The 17,991-nt window shown below is 28.5% G+C and overlaps 11 protein-coding genes across 11 annotated transcripts; 6 read left to right on the top strand and 5 right to left on the bottom strand.

Annotated features, from left to right (window-relative positions):
• Window positions 1-51: 51 nt before the first annotated feature.
• On the top strand, window positions 52-2,218 carry T552_01966 (hypothetical protein; the record flags this gene model as incomplete). Its single annotated transcript, XM_018370527.1, has 11 exons — window positions 52-145; window positions 193-260; window positions 301-420; window positions 462-698; window positions 750-1,211; window positions 1,259-1,324; window positions 1,371-1,562; window positions 1,607-1,705; window positions 1,754-1,941; window positions 1,991-2,186; window positions 2,210-2,218. 11 exons carry the CDS (start codon window positions 52-54, stop codon window positions 2,216-2,218), a joined length of 1,731 nt encoding a protein of 576 aa, XP_018225814.1.
• Window positions 2,219-2,255: 37 nt separating this feature from the next.
• Window positions 2,256-2,827, top strand: T552_01965 (hypothetical protein). Its single transcript, XM_018370526.1, has 3 exons — window positions 2,256-2,400; window positions 2,441-2,563; window positions 2,608-2,827. Exons 1-3 carry the CDS (start codon window positions 2,302-2,304, stop codon window positions 2,779-2,781), a joined length of 396 nt encoding a protein of 131 aa, XP_018225813.1. The 5' UTR covers window positions 2,256-2,301; the 3' UTR covers window positions 2,782-2,827.
• On the bottom strand, window positions 2,826-4,372 carry T552_01964 (hypothetical protein). Its single transcript, XM_018370525.1, has 4 exons — window positions 4,102-4,372; window positions 3,871-4,045; window positions 2,999-3,825; window positions 2,826-2,955 (listed from the first exon to the last, which is right to left on the bottom strand). The coding sequence occupies exons 1-4, from the start codon at window positions 4,324-4,326 to the stop codon at window positions 2,872-2,874; spliced, it is 1,311 nt and encodes a 436-aa protein (XP_018225812.1). The 5' UTR covers window positions 4,327-4,372; the 3' UTR covers window positions 2,826-2,871.
• A 141-nt stretch (window positions 4,373-4,513) lies between these two features.
• On the top strand, window positions 4,514-6,648 carry T552_01963 (hypothetical protein). The gene is made up of 7 exons (XM_018370524.1): window positions 4,514-4,539; window positions 4,591-4,675; window positions 4,724-4,972; window positions 5,019-5,432; window positions 5,478-5,637; window positions 5,685-6,157; window positions 6,204-6,648. Exons 2-7 carry the CDS (start codon window positions 4,610-4,612, stop codon window positions 6,603-6,605), a joined length of 1,764 nt encoding a protein of 587 aa, XP_018225811.1. The 5' UTR covers window positions 4,514-4,539; window positions 4,591-4,609; the 3' UTR covers window positions 6,606-6,648.
• A 132-nt stretch (window positions 6,649-6,780) lies between these two features.
• T552_01962 (hypothetical protein) lies at window positions 6,781-8,048 on the top strand. The gene is made up of 3 exons (XM_018370523.1): window positions 6,781-7,165; window positions 7,211-7,521; window positions 7,567-8,048. The coding sequence occupies exons 1-3, from the start codon at window positions 6,825-6,827 to the stop codon at window positions 8,001-8,003; spliced, it is 1,089 nt and encodes a 362-aa protein (XP_018225810.1). The 5' UTR covers window positions 6,781-6,824; the 3' UTR covers window positions 8,004-8,048.
• Window positions 8,049-8,120: 72 nt separating this feature from the next.
• T552_01961 (hypothetical protein) lies at window positions 8,121-9,549 on the bottom strand. The gene is made up of 6 exons (XM_018370522.1): window positions 9,188-9,549; window positions 9,065-9,141; window positions 8,869-9,017; window positions 8,578-8,822; window positions 8,456-8,534; window positions 8,121-8,411 (listed from the first exon to the last, which is right to left on the bottom strand). Exons 1-6 carry the CDS (start codon window positions 9,501-9,503, stop codon window positions 8,159-8,161), a joined length of 1,119 nt encoding a protein of 372 aa, XP_018225809.1. The 5' UTR covers window positions 9,504-9,549; the 3' UTR covers window positions 8,121-8,158.
• A 410-nt stretch (window positions 9,550-9,959) lies between these two features.
• Window positions 9,960-10,246, top strand: T552_01960 (hypothetical protein). Its single transcript, XM_018370521.1, has 2 exons — window positions 9,960-10,114; window positions 10,155-10,246. Exons 1-2 carry the CDS (start codon window positions 10,006-10,008, stop codon window positions 10,199-10,201), a joined length of 156 nt encoding a protein of 51 aa, XP_018225808.1. The 5' UTR covers window positions 9,960-10,005; the 3' UTR covers window positions 10,202-10,246.
• A 24-nt stretch (window positions 10,247-10,270) lies between these two features.
• On the bottom strand, window positions 10,271-11,767 carry T552_01959 (hypothetical protein). The gene is made up of 4 exons (XM_018370520.1): window positions 11,717-11,767; window positions 11,640-11,672; window positions 10,974-11,589; window positions 10,271-10,926 (listed from the first exon to the last, which is right to left on the bottom strand). Exons 1-4 carry the CDS (start codon window positions 11,727-11,729, stop codon window positions 10,317-10,319), a joined length of 1,272 nt encoding a protein of 423 aa, XP_018225807.1. The 5' UTR covers window positions 11,730-11,767; the 3' UTR covers window positions 10,271-10,316.
• Window positions 11,768-11,876: 109 nt separating this feature from the next.
• T552_01958 (hypothetical protein) lies at window positions 11,877-12,636 on the top strand. Its single transcript, XM_018370519.1, has 5 exons — window positions 11,877-11,925; window positions 11,991-12,027; window positions 12,076-12,284; window positions 12,337-12,469; window positions 12,516-12,636. Coding segments are annotated over exons 1-5 (456 nt in total). The 5' UTR covers window positions 11,877-11,923; the 3' UTR covers window positions 12,591-12,636.
• Window positions 12,637-12,791: 155 nt separating this feature from the next.
• T552_01957 (hypothetical protein) lies at window positions 12,792-15,627 on the bottom strand (the record flags this gene model as incomplete). Its single annotated transcript, XM_018370518.1, has 10 exons — window positions 12,792-13,190; window positions 13,239-13,418; window positions 13,473-13,594; window positions 13,639-13,815; window positions 13,862-13,993; window positions 14,043-14,177; window positions 14,218-14,690; window positions 14,734-15,189; window positions 15,236-15,387; window positions 15,436-15,627. The coding sequence occupies 10 exons, from the start codon at window positions 15,625-15,627 to the stop codon at window positions 12,792-12,794; spliced, it is 2,418 nt and encodes an 805-aa protein (XP_018225805.1).
• A 60-nt stretch (window positions 15,628-15,687) lies between these two features.
• On the bottom strand, window positions 15,688-17,798 carry T552_01956 (hypothetical protein). The gene is made up of 4 exons (XM_018370517.1): window positions 16,756-17,798; window positions 16,637-16,712; window positions 16,202-16,591; window positions 15,688-16,156 (listed from the first exon to the last, which is right to left on the bottom strand). Exons 1-4 carry the CDS (start codon window positions 17,750-17,752, stop codon window positions 15,730-15,732), a joined length of 1,890 nt encoding a protein of 629 aa, XP_018225804.1. The 5' UTR covers window positions 17,753-17,798; the 3' UTR covers window positions 15,688-15,729.
• Between the last annotated feature and the right edge of the window lie 193 nt (window positions 17,799-17,991).

The following is a 17,991-nucleotide window of genomic DNA, read 5'->3' as shown; positions in this document are numbered from 1 at the left end:
GCCTTTTAAAGCGGTCTGTATATTATAAATAAGATAGATATTGTTTTACATATGGAAAAAGAGGATATTTTTACATCAGTTTTTCAACAAAATCAATTAACGTCTTTTAAAGATGTAACAAAAGAATTCTTTGAAGCATTAAAAGGTTCGTTTATAGGGGATTAATAGGGAGAAATTGTTATTTATTTATAGATCTTTCTCTTGGAGAATTAGTACATGATTCATCTTTTTCATTAGAAGATTCAATTAGTGCACTTGAAGTAAATTTTAAATTAAAAGAAATGACTTAAAAAAGATTAGATGATGGATCCGAAGATGGATAATAGCCTAGAAATAGATAATGAAGTGATATGGGATGTAGAAGCGGAATTGGAGCCATATAAAGTTCTTGGTTTAATAGATAAAACCTTTGCAGCAGAGGTTTAGTCAGTAAAATTAATTGATATAATCTAATAAGAAAGATATCATGGCAATCGGGGTATTTTTTATCACAAACAGTGTTTACGAATGTATATATTCAAAAACTATTACTAGAACGCCAAGGTGTTATTCATATAAATGATTTTTACATGAAAAACAAAAAAAAACAGACGATATATAAAGATTTAGTGGATGTTGTTATATGGCCGTTTATGATTGCTTCAATTAAGACATGTGGTATTTTTTGCCAAACGTTTAGTAAAGGCACTCTTTATGAAGTAATAAATCATTAGGTTTCAATAAAATATAGATTGAATTAAGATAAATAGGAAGAAGAAGTGTCTTTCAATACTTATGGTTTATCTTTACTTGATAATATTGATACAGTTCAAATTTTAGATTTGTTGGAATTCTCTATCTCGTGGTTGGATAGTCATAGTAGTGAATTTGAAGAAAAAGATCATAAATATATCGAAGTTATCCGGTCTAGATTGGAAACCAAAATATCTTTTTTGCGTGCCTTGAATTCCTCATCAGCAGTCGAAACAATTAAAGATCTTGAATATCTTATTAATAAAGAAAATTTAATTTTTGATTTCGGTAAAGAAATGGATATATTTTTTTCTATTTCTGTTCAAGCTAAACTTTCAACTACTATGCCTCCTAGGCCTATAATGATTCTTCCAATGGATATTGTATTCAACGATTTTAAACATTTATGTGAAGATTTTCGAGGAATATTGTTATTAAGCATTGCAAATCCATCTACTTTAACACCTTCAAATATTCTAGTATTTTTTACTTATTTATAATTATTTATTTTAATTTACAATAATAGAATTTTTTTAGATATTTTAGAGCTAAAAAGCCTACTTCTGGTATATTTGTTCGAACTATGCTTCAGGTAAACTTTTGTATTTCTTTTATATTTACATTAACTTTAAAAATAGACTTTATTTTTTTCAAATAATAATATGATTTTAAATAAGTATCCTATTCATCAATTTATCATGGATTCTATATCTGAAATATACTCGACAAAAGAACTGTTTAATGTTATCAATGAATCTAACGAAACTTATGATGATTCGACATATTGTATTTTTAATTCTATAAATAATTTTATTAAAACAGCTACTCCTGTCAGTTGATATGATATCTTAAAAAATTAGCTTAATTATAATAGGTTTATATCAATATTTTTCGTACAATGTGTCACAATCTTTCTCGTCAGCATCAAAATTTTTGTAAACTTATTTTAGATCTAGAGTTTCTTCAAACTGAGGTGCGTAATATATGTTGATAGTTCTTTAAAAAGGTAATTCTTTAACAGGCAGAAAATATTGATATGCAATTATATTTTCACTTTTTTGAAGATTCAATTCAAAAGCAAGACAATATATATCCAAATATTTTCACATCTTGGTGTTATTATGAAAAGCTACAAATAATGATTTTGATTTGTTTCTTAGGATTTGAATTAGAACTTCACTCATCGCATGAATTATCATTAATATATAGGTAATTTTTATAAGAAGAGAATGGAATTTATATTAAATAGCTTAATTAGGTATTTAGATTATTTGTTAAAGATATATCAAGCCCATTTAAACGAAATATCTTCTTATAATATTCGCTTTTCTAACAAGAAATATCCAACTATATGTTTTTCTGAAAAAAGTGATACTATTTTAGCTACTCAACAAATGAAATTTGATCAAGATTGGACCAATGGCTTACAATTGTTATGCAATTCGTTTTATAAAGTATAAAATATAAATGTTATTAGGTTATTTAATAATTCGATTATAGCTTTTCTTGGTTTTGAAACACTTTTCTCTTATTTGTTCACCTAACAAACTGCAAGTACCAAAATATTTTATGTACAAGCAACGTTTTAAATCATTTTTATTCTTAAAAACACCAGAATTTCTAAACCATGAAACATTTATTAAGGATTCAGATATGTCGGACACATTAGTATCATTTTCTTATATATATATCTATTAACATTTGATAGATTGTGGAATTACTTAAAATTTTAATAGACAATTTTTCAAAAGCAAAAACCATTTTCGAGATAATAAAAAATACTGACCCTAAAATTTCTAGTATGTTATTATGTTATGATGATTTTCAAAATGTAAGAATATGTTTATCATAGTCAAATGTCTAACAAACATAAAGAATGTGAAAAATATCGTGGAGTTATGTCTGAAAAATAAACTAACTTGTGAAATAATATTAGAAAAAGCATTAAAAAGCGATAACATATGTAATGATGTATCCATTAACATAAAATATAACCATTCATGGTTTCCGGTAATAATTGTATGTCAAAATAATGAAACATTGTTGTAAAAAATAATTTAATTTAAAAATCTATTATTTAAGGTACATTGCATTTAACTATGTTCAAATGATATAATGTAGATTATTGTTATATAATTTTTATAACTCATCATAATATGGTAACGCATTTGTATCTCCAACTACAGCAACACTTGGCTTTGTTTCAAGCATTTTAGATATAGTCTAGCAATAAGTCATATGTGATTCTAAGCATATCAATACTTACTGATTTAATTTCAGTAGCTGTAATTTTCTCTATACGAGAAGCAAAAGACTCTTGATCAAAAAGAGAACCAGAACTAAGATAATACGATCCTAATTCTTCATGTACTTTTATCGGATTAGCATCCACATCAAACAAAGAATATTTTGTCTGAGAAATAGCCCTTTTTATATCATTGTTATCAATTTTTTCAGCTAAAGTTTTCAATGCTTCAATAGAAGACTTAACAGCAATCTGAAGTGTTTCAACTGGTCCATAAATATGAATACAAAATAATCCTGCATCAGAATATACAAAATTATTTGACATCAATTTAGTACCATTTGAAAGATTTTTTTCAATTATACCAAAAGGTGAATTCTCATACGACCATTTAACTCTAGATCCTGTACCAAGTAAATAGCTCAATAAAATGTATTCTTCTGATGATGGCATAAACGCTGCTGGTCGAGAAAACGAAATTAAAAAGTGGCTCATACTAGATTTAAAACCTATTCTATTTTCACCCCCATAATAAACTGTTTTTGGAGACGTTGCTGGTTCACCAACAGGAAGATCACTAAAGTGCTCTGTTAGAAGCCCTTCTAGCTTCGATTCATCTGCATTCGTCGCCATAACAACAAGATTATTCTTAACATATGACTTCTTTGCATAATCCCCAATCATTTCAACAGTAACATTATTTCTTTCATTAGTATAAATAGGATTACCAAGTCCCCTACGAAATGCCACCTCATGTATAATATCTTGTCCAAGTATTCCCGGCTTATTATAACATCTTTTGTTCTCCGATAAAGCATATGGTAATACCGCCTCATTAAACTCAAATTCTATTATTATCAACAAATATACTTCTTTCTCCTCATATTAAGCACCATTATACTTCGTTTTTATTAATACTTCTGCTAATAACTCCACAAAATATGGAAGATCATCTCGAAGAAATTGTGCTGAAAGTGTCAAAATTTCACGAGAACGCCCGGAAAAAAAGCCTCCTCCAAGCAATTCCGTCTCCCTAACAATTCTCAAGGACGATCTACGCTTTGTACTCTATATATCATGACTTATTTAAAAATAATTCTCCAATTTCACAAAAAAAAATCTACCTTGAATGCAAACCGTTCTAAAAGGTGAGAAAGCCCAAATACAGGTTCATAACGACTCCCAGAACGAATAATAACTGATAATGAGGTGTTAAACCCGCCGGTATCCTTAGAAATAACATTTACACCATTTGTCTGTATAAGCTTAAATCTCGAAAAATCAGCCGATTTTGATGCGGTTTTTTTGAAGGTCCTATAAAACAAACAAATCCTATCTGTTAGTGCCATTTTTAAGGCAAAAAACGGCGAAAAAAGGGCTAAAAATGAGTATTTTAAGGTGTTATATTTTTTGAGGTTGAGATTGAGAGCAGTTGCGATGGTAACAGAGCAAGAGAACCAACTACCAAAAAATGAAGAATTCATAAAATTGAGAAAAAGAAGGGAAAAAACGAGTTAAACGAGAAAAAACATGTAAAAAATGAATAATTACATGGTATATTGGTATGTATAGTTTTTTTCCGGGAGAAAAAAGGGCTAAAATGAGGGAAATAGATATAGTGTAGAGGAGGAAATGTCGCAATATGCAATAGAGTTGTGCCAATTAATAATAGAGGATTTTTTTGGACAAATAGTCCTAGTAAATATATATATGAAGCATTTTTTTGTGTTTTTATCGGGTATTTAGGCGACAGTTAATATGCTTTTTTTTCATGGAAGATTATCGCTGGAAGAAATATGTAAAATGTCAAAAATACCGAGAAAATATGTTAAGAAAGCACTTGTTGTTCTTATACAACATAATTTTGTTCTTTTTTCTACGGTTATTGAGGGATTTTATGAATCAACATACTATGAAACTACATGGAGAGAAATCCTTAATATATTAAGATATGGCAGAGAAATATTAATAATTTCCAAGAAAATATCAAAAGAAGTAAGAAATTAATTATTAGATGTAAGTATGAGACCAACGATGGAAGGCAGGAGCGATTCTTAAATATATTCATTGTCATGGAAAAGTGAAGGTACAAGATCTATATACGGTATTTTGTCCATTGAAAAGTAAGAATAATGAGGAATATAAATTGGTTCAATCTACGATAACACATATGCTTCAGAAAAGATATGTTCGTGTTGTTTTATTACATCAATTTAAACCAGATTATGATCTTGAAAATGATTTAAGAAACAAGGAATTGGAAAAAATTCGCTTTTCTAAAATTGGAGAAGCAAAAAAAAGCAAAGAAGTACTGAAAAATATGAAAAAACAACTTCAGAATTTAAAAGATGAAGAAATGGATCCTAATTTAGGTTTTAAAAAAAAAGAGGTAGATTTAATTGAGCAAAGATATAAAAGACAAAAAAAGAGCGGTGATTCATCCTATGTTATAGATGTGAGAAATATATTTGTATTATTTATTTATTTATTTTTAAATTAGGAAAATGTATTTCTAAGAGTGAATCATGAAAAATTCATTACAATATCTCGTAATGCAGACCTTGTGCAACTTGTAGAGAATCGTATAGGGAAAGTAACTGCACAAGTATATTGTCACATATTACAACAACTTGAAACTCAAAATAATAACAATCAAGAAAGTATTTTTCTTTTATCTTATAAAAAAAAAGTATAACTATTTAAACAGATACTATTACGACAATGAGTATTCTACAAACACTTCCGAAAGATATAGATTTATCTAAAACATTTGTTACAGTTTCAGATAATAATGATAAATCTATAAAAAAGGATTCTGATAAAGAAATATCTTCAATAAATGAATTTTATCCTAATGAAATACCAGATAAAATGGCAATTGATACAGATGATTTTTCTAGACAAATCGAGGAAGATAATATTTCCGGAATTCATGATTTAAATTATAGAGAACGTTTAAAACATATTATTCTACATCTTGAAGCCTTATCTCAAGATTCATATCCGCTTCTTTTTAAGATTGAAGCTAAACATTTTGGAAAATGGAAAGTTGATTATAAAAAACTATCACGTCTTCTTCAAGAGCTAGAATATGAAAGAATTATCGAACATAAATTTGGTTATATCGCTACAAGACTTCTTCGAATTATTCGTGAAAAAGGAAAAGTGGATGAAAAACAAGTATATATTTTTCATTCCTTTTAATTTATATACTTATATTTTAAAGCTTGCTTCAATTGCTTTTCTAAAACAACAAAGTATTCGTCCTATTCTTATGGCACTAACTGAAATCGGTGCTCTTGATATTCAAGAAATTCCACGGAAATCCGAAAGACAACCATCTAGTATTTATTTCTTATGGTTTCATAGGTTTGAAAGAGCCAAATCTATTTTAATAGACAATATTTATCAAGAAATTTCTTATTATCATCGACATTTAAAGAATGAACTAAAACAACGACAAAAATTGTTAACAAAAATTGAAAGAACTGATGTACAAGAACATGAAAAAGAACTTCTTCCAGCTAACGAACAACAAGAATTAAAATATATCAGAACTATAGAAGAAAAAATTTTAATACAAATATCTCGACTTGATAGATTAATAATGATATTGAGGGATTATTAACTTGGCATTTCTATCAAGATCTATTATCAAGCAAACTTAAATTATTTTTTCTTTTATTTAATAATACTAAATATCTAAGCTTAGTCGGACCAAAAAAATAGGAAAAACTTAATAATAAGTGATAAATCAACCTTATTCTTTAGAAGAAAAAAGAGGGAAAGATTACTTGAATGTTAGAAGACAAACATAGGATTTTTTAGAAAAAAAAAACGAAGAAAAATGTCAAAAAATCAAGAAAATACAAAGATTAATATATATATTAGTAAAATTAAGATATTTTTTAGTAAATATTATGGGATCGGTATTCTTGTGCTTTCTCATACATTATTATCAACAGTCAATGCATGTGTTAAAATGTTATATCAAAATTCTGTTAGATCATGGAATGCTTTTCAAATTATTCTTATTAGAATGGTACCTACATATATTTTGGCAATAATATATTATAAATGTGCAGAAACTATGGAGAAAGGCGCAAGTAATATAAATACTAGAATTTTCCTCTTTCTTCGTGGATTTTTTGGGTTTATAGGGATTTATTGCACTTATTATTCGATACAGTAAGAGGAATATATTATATATATTCAGATTAATGAAAAATCAAGTCATTTAGATCTTTCAGATGCTACAGCACTTTCGTTTTTAAATCCTATTTTTATAAATTTATTAGGACATCCTATTTTATATCAAACTTTTAATTTCTTTGATATTTATGCTGCATTAGTTTCTTTTATTGGAGTAATGTTTATTGTAAAGCCGAGTTTTATTCTAAATAATCACTTTTTTCATGCACTTCATGATAATTATTCTACTTCTGAGATAATATCTTCTGCAAATTCTAAAGAAAGGGTATTAGCTATTATGATTTCACTAATTGGAGTCTTAGCGGTATGCTTTTCATATATAATTATTAAAAGTATGTTTTGAAAACAAGTTATATTAATATATTAATATTATATAGAGTTGGGTGATAGTATAAATTCGCTACAACCTATTTTATGGTACTCATTAATATCGTCCATTGGTTCTATATTGTTTCTTATTTCCTTTAATTCGCCTTTTAATTTACCTTTAAATTTCTTAGAAGTGTTTTTATTTTTTGTTATTGGTATTTCTGGTTTTTTTGCTCAGGTTTTTCTTACAAGGGGATTACAAATAGAAAAGATTGGACGTGCATCTTCTGTTATATATTTGCAGATCATATTTTCTCTTTTTTATGATAGAGTTTTATGGGGAAAATTTCCTGATATATGGAGTTTCTGTGGAATTGTTTTAATTCTTATTGGAACAGCAATGACTATAATTGGTCGCAATAAAGAAAATGAGAATCCAGATAATAAATCACGATATATTTCTCTTCATCAATTAAAATCAGATGAATTGCTTGAAGATATATAAAAATTTATATTATAAAAATTTCAAGGTTTATCAATAAAATATAATACTAATAATAAAAATTAAGATAAATATATAATGATATCAAAGATAGAAATAGTTTTCAAATAAGAATATTCATCTGCTTTGAATATTTAATAAAAATCTAAAAAATATTTTTACAGAAGCCCCCTTCCTTCAATAGATATGCCATTACGTTTTACTGGTTGTTTCATTTTTTGCATTTTTTGTTTTAATCTTCGAAGGTGATCATCATTTCGCATTCTTGAAATATTGTGATTTACTTTTAAATGTACTTTAGGTGCAATTTCATATGATGTATTAACAGGTGCAGGTATGATTGTTTTTTTATACGCTTTAGAATCAATTATATCATTGTTCAATATTTTCTGATCATTATACATAGCAGCACTTATTCAATTAAGCAATATATTATTTTGTTTTAAAATACTTACTCTGGATTATATAATACTGTAGAAATAGAGCGATCTCTATAATTAGAACTTCTTTTAATGATAGGGCGACTCCACTCAGCTATAAAATTATTAATAATTATAATAAAAATATATCTACTTACAAATTAATTGATCTGCTTGTTTTTTTATTAATGGATCTGGCTTTTTTGATTGTTTATAAAAAAGAACAACTTTTCCAACACCACTTTCACGTAAATGTTCAGTTTGTATAGGCAAACGAGATAGCGCAGAAAAAAGCACCTTTTGTATATTTAAAGCAGGAAGTGATTTGTCTGGTAAAGGTTCAAGCCAAATTCTAACTACTTCTAAAAGATTGTTATCAAGGATTGAATCAGTAAATGATGTTCTATATATATCTAAGATTCCTTTGAAAATATAAAAAAATATTATACTTTCGTAATGCATCTTCTACTTCTAATAACATTTTAAGCTTTTGCGTTGCAGGTCTTTTCTCTGCATTTGCTTGTGCATCCTCAATAGCTGCTTGTCTCATTTTTTCACGAAGTGCAATGATCTCATCATCTGCTAACCCTTCCAAATCCTATTATGCCTTTTAACCAAAAAATATATAAAATCTCATATTTATACTTCTTCTCCTCTCCTCTTCTTTCTACGTGATGACATAATTGCTTCATTTAACGCCTGATCTAGTTCCCAACGTGCTACTATTCAAAAAAATTATACACGATTCGTTCTAGATATTCATCATACACTTATCAGGATCCATTTCATTCCTCAATTCATCCTTATTTTCCTCTAAAAACCCTTCTTGAGTACGTCGTCGTTTTTTAATCAATTTATTCTTCTTTGGTCTTACTGAACCCTCCCTTAAAAGACTTTTTCTTTTAAATTTAGGAAGATCATGCATAGTATATTCAGTTAGATCTGCTTTCTCTGTCTGTGAGTCCTTTAAATCCTTAAATTGCTCTTCATCTAGCTCTGATAATTCTTCGTCCGAATCTAAGTCAAATTCATCCGTTTTTTTCGGCGAAACTTGGCTTCTGGTCCTCTCCTCCTGCTTATTCATTTCTAATCTTTAAATTTACAAAATATTCTCGTTTTTTATCCTCTTTTTGCCTCAAAAAAATCCCACTTTTTGCTTATAAAAATCGATGACGTTGAAATCCTCCTACTATCTCCGAGCAAACGTGGACGTTTCCATGGCAACCTGATACTTATAAGCCTTATTTCAATCAAAAAAATATCAATTATTCTGTCTCTTACAAGTTTTCCCTTATTACAGAGATATCTTTATATGATCTCTTTATTTTCCGCTGAAAAATCCCACTTTTTTTTTTTAAGTTTTTACTCGAAATATAAAGTATCTTTAACTTTTCCAGAGAATCCAATCAATATTTTCTATACTGTTTCTGACTTATTTCATACTTTTCTAATCTTTTTCTCTCTATTTTTTATCCTATTTTTCTTGATAATATATCGACTTTGAATTAATAAAAATTATTAATTTGTTATCTTTAATTTGGCCTTGATAAAATATCAAATTTCTTGATCCAGTTGATTTATAAAGAATGCTTAATGATGCGATTTGTTCTCGTAACGAGGAATTCAAAAAACATATTAAAAAGTCGAGAAATGAACAGCAAAAGGCCCTTTTGATTGCCTTTTTGTTATATTGTGGTTTGTTTTCAAGAGAAAAAAAAAAGTTAATTATAAATAGCACCTGTTATTGTTGCACTTGTTAAGCGTAAACTTGTAAATAGTTAGAATAAAAAAGTAGTAAATAGTAATGTTTGAAAAAAAGATAGTCGTTTTTATGTATATAGAAAGATATGTATGTGATTTTAAGAAGAAAAAGTGAAAATGAGAGTGAAAACCAATATTAAGAGAATTTCCTAGAACCTCGTGACTTTGGTTGTTCGAGTAATTTCTTATGTTCTTGTATTTTTTGTAATGCTTTATCGACTTCGTTCAAATCATTTTTTAGAATATTAATAACATATGAAATTCCAGCGTATTGATCAGTCAATACCTTTGTAATTCTATCTAATTGCTCTTTATCTCTTTTCCAATTAATACTCATAATGATTTTGCCTTGTCTTGCTTCTTCAATAGACTTTGCTTTTTCACGTACAAATGTCATACGTGCCCAAAGTTCATTTACTTTTCCAAAGACACCAGGATCATTTAAACTCTTTGATAATTCTATTAATCGTTGTTTTAAATTTTCTTCTTCAGGTTGAAGTGCATAACCTCTTCCTTTTAATATTTGTACTTTTGCTGCTAATGCTAATGAACGACGTGATAATTCTAAATGCCTTAATGTTGCATCTGAAATCTTTACCGTTGTACTGAGATCATGTTTTTGTGATAATTCTTTAAGCTTATTGATAATCTCATGCATACGAACACGATATGCTGTAACTTGTTGTTCTTGAAGCTGAACCCTTTTCTGAATATCAGAAAATCCTACTGCTAACGCTGGAACAACGCTATATAAACATTAAGTCCATCTTTTTAAAAATCCCACTGAAACTACCTATTTTCTGGCCGATTAGCAATAGCTTCATCCCATTTTTGTTGATTATGATGCAAAGGCTTAACATATAAAGCTACTTGATCAATTGGAACTCTGTTATAGAAATAGTATTGAAATGCACAATCAGAATGTGTTGGATCCCATGCATTTTTAATTTTTTGAAGCTGATCAACTATTGATGGAAATTGATCAAGTCCAAGAATAGAACTTCTACCTAATATTTCAGATTGACTTTCCCCATATTTAGAACGATCTGCTGCTAATGTATCAGCAGGCGTCTGGATCTGAAGTGGTAGAAAGCGAGAAACTACTTTTTGAAAGGGTGCTCCCCATGAATAAACTGGAAGATTACTTAAAGTACTTTGTTGATAAAATCCACCAAATGACGATGATAAAGAAGATTGAACTGGCGCTTTTGCTGTATCTGAATTTCCTGCTGCAATTGCACTATTTGAACCTCCCATTGATGTATTTTGTGTTATACCACCTAATGTTGATGTTGCACCTGATGTTGCACCAAATAAACTATTTGATGGTGCCATTCCAGTCATAGGCACTGACGTAGGCGCTGGCGTCCCTGCTGTAGGTGTTATTAATGTTTGTGTCTCATTAAACCCTTCAAAAAATTTTAAAAAATATATACAAGTATAGACTCAAAATATGCACCTTTTAATTCATTAAATTTAGATCCTGTCTGCCCTGCTTCTTATTAAATTATATCTTAAATATAACAATAAATATACCTTGAAAAAACATTTCATATAATTCAAAATATAATACCCAATAATTATACAGAAATTATATAGAACTGTTTGTCACATAGTGTTCCATCATGTTTCTATTGTGTTATCTTGTCTGGATGAGTAGAGATCAGTTGCAACAGGTAAAAGGCTGATTAATAGGCGGTATCGACGGATATATAGTATTTAAAAATAAGAATCTAGAAAAATATGTAAGTTTATCAAGTATTTTAAAGAGATCTAAGTTTTCCTTGATTCTAATTGTTTATATGAATAGGAATCCAGAAAAAACCGTATTAAATGATGATAAATTGGTTGTTTTAGAGACTTTTTGTAAAAATAAGATTAATCAGAGAGATTAGAAGGATAAAGTGACACTTCCTGAAGAGAATCATCATGTGGATGAAGTAGGAGCAACATCAGCACCACTTAAAGCCGCTTCATATTTTATTGGAGCACGTTGTAAGGCGTATAATGAAGATTATATGCTTTGCAAGGCAGAAAGTCGAGGAAAAGTTGAAGAACCATGTTTAAAAGAAGGTTTCCGTGTTACACGATGTGCAATTAGTGTGTTAGTTGTTTTTTTCATATATATTTTTGACAAATTATAATTCGACTTATAGCTTAGAAGATTTACATACATACTGCTCAGACCAATTTAAAAGATATTGGAAATGTTTAGATTCGCATAACCATGAATTTCGTTCATGTAGAAGCCAAGAAATGGAATTTAATAAATGTGTTTTTGATAATTTAGTATGTTGTATAAAAAACTAATATTTTATTTATGAATGATATATAGAAACTTGAAAAAGTGATTCCAGGAGCACCAGAAGGAGAAGAGCCTATATTTTTGAAGAAGAATCCTATTTTTTAATTTGAATGATTGTTAAATTGAAATGTGAGTTTTGATTTTTAAAATAAAGTGTAAAAAGATCTCATTAAATATTTAAAAATAAGTTTATTAAAGAAAGGGTTCATCTAAATTTCGTCTTTGCTTAATATTACTTAAATGTTTGCTTGTAAGAATCTTTTTTTGAAGATTTGAATCAGAAAAATTATGCTTTTTTAATAATAATTATTCTGTTAAAGCAGTAATTCGTTCTATTAAATTTGTTTTCATATAATGAGCAGCAATTTTGCGTGCTGCATCAAGACTTGCAGAGCGTCTTAAAAGTGTTGCAAACTCTAAAGCTTTTGCTTGATGATCTTCTTTACAAGCAATTTGTAACAATTGTAATAAAATCTTATCAATTGAAATTTCTTTTTTAGATATTTCTAATTTATTTGATTCATTATCTGTTGATAATTCTGTATTATCTTCTAAAAGAGATAATAAAATAGATTCTCTAACATGCCTTTCTTCTAATGCGTATATATTATTAACTTCTTCTGATTCAGGTAATAAAACACATGGTATTAAAAACTCGAATTCACTAAACATGGGGCGAGGAAAATATGGATGCTGTTCATTTCCCTAGTTATATAAATAAACAAGCAATTGTTTATAATAAGTAGACATTACTTTTAAAACAATGCAATAAAATTTCTGATTAGCTACTGCAACTGGCCAATATGTTTCATCTTTTCCCTTTTTTCTTTTCATAAGATTTGTATCAAGAAGTGGAACCCATTTTGCTTGACCTTGAATTCTCCAATGCATTAGGACAAGCAATATACCATCAGAATCAAAGATCATAGGATCCTAATATTTATTAGAGAAAAAATACAGTAAAAACAATTCAAATGAGCAACTTACACCTTCATTTGAAAAAAATAATGACCGTAAATGACCTTTAGGTGGAAGTGCTAATAGATCATTTGATTGTAATACTTTATCTTGTAAAACATGTTCAAGAGTATATGTTAAAGATACAGAACCTTGAAAAAATAATTAACTTATTGTGAAGCTTTTACTTCTTTACCATCTGAGTTTAATGAACCATTGTTAACTATCATTACATAATTCTTCCATGATATACACGCTACAGCAGGAAAACACTTTTGACGATAAATTCGAAGAGGAATCCCATTTAATGTATATGATCTTACATATCCTTTTGAAGTGCATGCAATAATGTTTGAACTACTGAGTGCAATTGCTAAAAAAGATTAAAAATATTGAGCTTTAAATGATAATAAATATACATAAAACATCTTCATCTTCAAAAAACTCAATCTTCCAATCAGTATGAATAGTCCAATTCTCATGGGGTCTGAAAAACATAACTGAAGGACTTCCTTTTTTTGCTGAACTGGCAAATAATGCACCATTGTCATCTAATTGTATTAATCTTGAACTTGTATGATGAAATATATTTGAAAATACCAAGACAAGCTTTATCATAGAAAAAAATATCAGTAAAATGGTATTGACGATGTGCTTCTTTATCGAAAAATTCTACAGTAACTGTATTATGAGTATCTTGATTAACAGTCCAAATAAATCCAACAAGATTAAGTACTTTCTTTTTTAGTAAAAATAAAATATGCTTAAAAAATACCAAGATAACGTCTTTTTTCCCTCCATGGAGTGCTTCCTGGTTGAAGAGGTTTATGTATTTTAATTTTAATATGATTATCTAAAACTCTTTTTGTAGTATAATAAAAGTTATCATCAGAAAGACCATCAAATGATTTTTCATAACTATCTTCATCATATTTATGTTTTGGAACATATCCTGCACCATCATCATCCTCTATCCAGCTCATATCATTATCATTATCAATATCAATTAAATCTTCATCACTCAATTCTCTTTTATTAAACTCATTAGCATATCTTTTCTTAGTAATAGAATCTTTTATGGTAGTTTCATCTAACAAAGGGCTCAAATGAGCAATTCGACCATATGGTTCTTGATAATTTGTTGGAATAATATTTGAAAATGTATATAATTGACCCTGGTTTGTAGTAAATGATAAAACATTAGTTTTTGGATGCCAAGCAAGAGAAATTACATTCTTATAATCTTGTCTTTACCATATTAACTCTGTTTTATAAAATAAAATTAACATACCTTACAATAATGGTTTGTGTCTTCGTTTCCCATACCAAAAGCTTCCCATCTTTTCCTGAACTACATAAATATACACCATTCGGTGACCATGCAATATCCGTAATCATTTCCATATGTCCTGCTTTAAAAGTAATCCTTTTTTTCCATGTTTTAGAAAACACTGCTATATCATTCATTCTAGTAGGTACTGCAAAAAATCTAGCATCTGGATGCCATGTTACCCTTGAACATCCCTCTGAATCTGACTCATACATCGGGATAACATGTTCTATTGTATGAACAAGCTCGATTTCTTCACTTGTAAATGAAAATATATATATAATACCATCTGTACATGATGTAGTTATGAATTTTCCATTTGGCTCAAATGATACATGCTTCATTGGCTTAGAAAACCCTGGCAAATATATACTACGAAGATAATCTGTAGTATGAACCAGTTTTACTCGAATTTCGCTGTATTCTTATTAAAACCTTTTTTGTATATTCCAAATCTCATTACTCGCTACAAACTGCTAACCACTCCCCATCTGAGCTAAAAGCAATCTCTCTCACTGGTAATGAACATCGTGTAAGCATTGTTAAACACTCATTTGTCTCTAATGAGAATAAACTAACTGTTGAATCTTCTGAACAGGTTGCAAATTGATTTTTCTACATATAACCATATAAATATCCCATTTAACCCAATTAAAAACATACTGATACAGCTACTCCTGTAATTGCATCCTGATGATGCTCAGTTGTTAAAGGTTCATCATCTGATTCAACTGTAAATTTCCGAATCACCTGGTTTGATCCAACTGTTATCAAAAAACAACCATCCTGAGAATATACAAGTCTAGTAAGGCCTGATGTATGTGCATATCTTGGTATTAAACGCTGTGCAGCCATTTCCTATAAAACCCCTCTATTGATGAGTTGAACGACAAGATATATATATATAACGAGGAGGTTAGGTTATAAGAAAATAAGTGAATGTATAATAATAGTGAATTATGTGATCGTTTTTGAAGATTGAATGTTAATGTTAAAGCAAGAAGGTAATCCAGTACCTTTTGTAGATAGAACAGTGACATGACCAATACTTTCACCAATAATAAATAAATCATGATCAGGAGAGATACAAGCAGAAGTAATTGCAGAATTGACTTCTACTAAGTTCTGAACAAATGGTTGATTATTTCCAAGATCCCATAATTTTAAATAACCATCAGAACCACCGGTTATAAATTCATGAGCATATGAACCCCAGAAAGAAACAGTAGTTCCAGAGTCTAAATCCTCAATATTTTCATCATCAGGATAAAACATTTTTGTTTGATCATGATGTAGAATGTGAAGTGGTATATCGAATTTTCTTGTGTCCCAAACATAAGTAGATCTATCAGTAGCACTTGAAGTTAAATATCTAAGACATGGACTATGAATTAGTTAATAGAATTGATAAGATTATCAATTGGGTTACCTTAGTGTGACCTGGTTAATATCTTTTTGAGAAGAATAACATTCAATGATTATGGACCAATCTTTTGCAGTATAAACTCTAACTTTTCCATCTTTACAAGTATTACTTCCAGTGACAAAATAATCAGAAAAATTATGTGCAAAAATAGAAGTGTGTGAAGTGTTTTCTGTCTTCAATTCTTTTAAAAATGTTTCTGTCATAATATCAAATACAACAGCTGTTCCTAAATACTTAGACTCGTCTATATTTTCATATCCAACAAGAAGAAGATGATTTAATAAATGATTTCCAAATGCCATTGCAGATCCATAAAGATTGTGATTAATTGTACCTAATTTAACATGTGATGCACATAATCCATTTTCATTTAATCTATATAAATGAATGTTACTAAAGAAAGTTAATATTTATAAAATAAAAACACAAAATGTCAACCCATCATGTGAAGATGCAGAAAGTATTTTAGGATTTAAAGGGTGTGAAACCATTACATCAATTTTTCCATTCAAATCTAAGATTTATTTATTTATTTTAATATAAATTATTAGTAATACCTCTAAAAGAATTCAATAAATGACCAGATCTTGACCATACTTTTATAGTAGAATCAAAAGCGCCTGAAAAAAGAAATAAACCATCAGCAGAGAACTTAACATTAGATACTGTTGGATAAAAAACATTTTCGTTAACAATTATTTTATGATCTGTTAAAACTGTAGCAACATCACTATCTATATCACAAATAACTAAGTTTCCTTCACGATTGTAATCATCTTGTGTTGTAGAACATCCAAAAGCAAACTTTCTTCCCAAAGGATCAAATGTTAAATCAACAACATCACCACTAGTTCTATTAAAAAACTTGTAGGGCTTTAGCAATTGTATTATTTTTGAATCTATATGATTTGATATACTTTTCGAATATCTAGGATGAAACCATCCACCACATTGGCGTTGTAGAAAAAGAGTAATCCAATTAGATCTTAGAACTCTATCATCTTGTACTGATTTTTCTGGGCCTTTCATCAAAACTTTAATAGCAATTGGACATTTCTGTGCTTTACAATTAGGATTATCATTTAAAAACCTTTTACAATCATCAAAAGTTCGTCCAGGTAAAAAGGAATTGATTCTTTCTGCAATTTGTTCATCATTTAAGAAAAATAAAAGCCGTGATAACACAAATGCTTCATATCCCGTAAAGTCTACATGAATAATATGATTCTCAAGCTTCATAAGCTCTTCCCATTGCCCTGTATGACGAAGAAATTGACGAGCTTTTTTACTAAGATATGGTCTACACAGATCTGGATCATTTTTACATGGAATAACGAGTTCCAAATGAATATCATATACTTCTTTTTCATATTCTGATATAGTTTCCTCATCAAGCGACCCATTCCCTGTATAATCTTTCTCATTTGTTATTATTCTTTGTTGTATAGGAATTAAAATATTATCATAATAATATTCATCAAAAAAGTCATAAAAGCATATTTCCTCGGAAATAGAGGTCCCATTATTATGTCTAAAATAAACTCTATTCTCCATCTCCCTTATTTTCTTAGAAATTTGTTTGATATTTAAAATAATATAAAAAGATGATAAAGGCTTAATTTTAATGACTTTTTTTGAGGAAAAAAAGACTATAGATGTCTTTTTATATCAATTATATGTAAATATTATCTTTCAATGAACTCTTCTGGTGGAATATAAGTCCTTTTTTTTCCAATATTGCTATATTGACTTAAATGACTGAATTAATACTAATTTCTAGCTTTTAAAGTCTT

The sequence above is a fragment of the Pneumocystis carinii genome (assembly GCF_001477545.1).
Source record: "Pneumocystis carinii B80 chromosome Unknown supercont1.8, whole genome shotgun sequence".
NCBI lineage: Eukaryota > Fungi > Ascomycota > Pneumocystomycetes > Pneumocystales > Pneumocystaceae > Pneumocystis > Pneumocystis carinii.
Note: the sequence above shows the minus strand (reverse complement) of the source record. Positions and strands in the feature narration are given on the sequence as shown.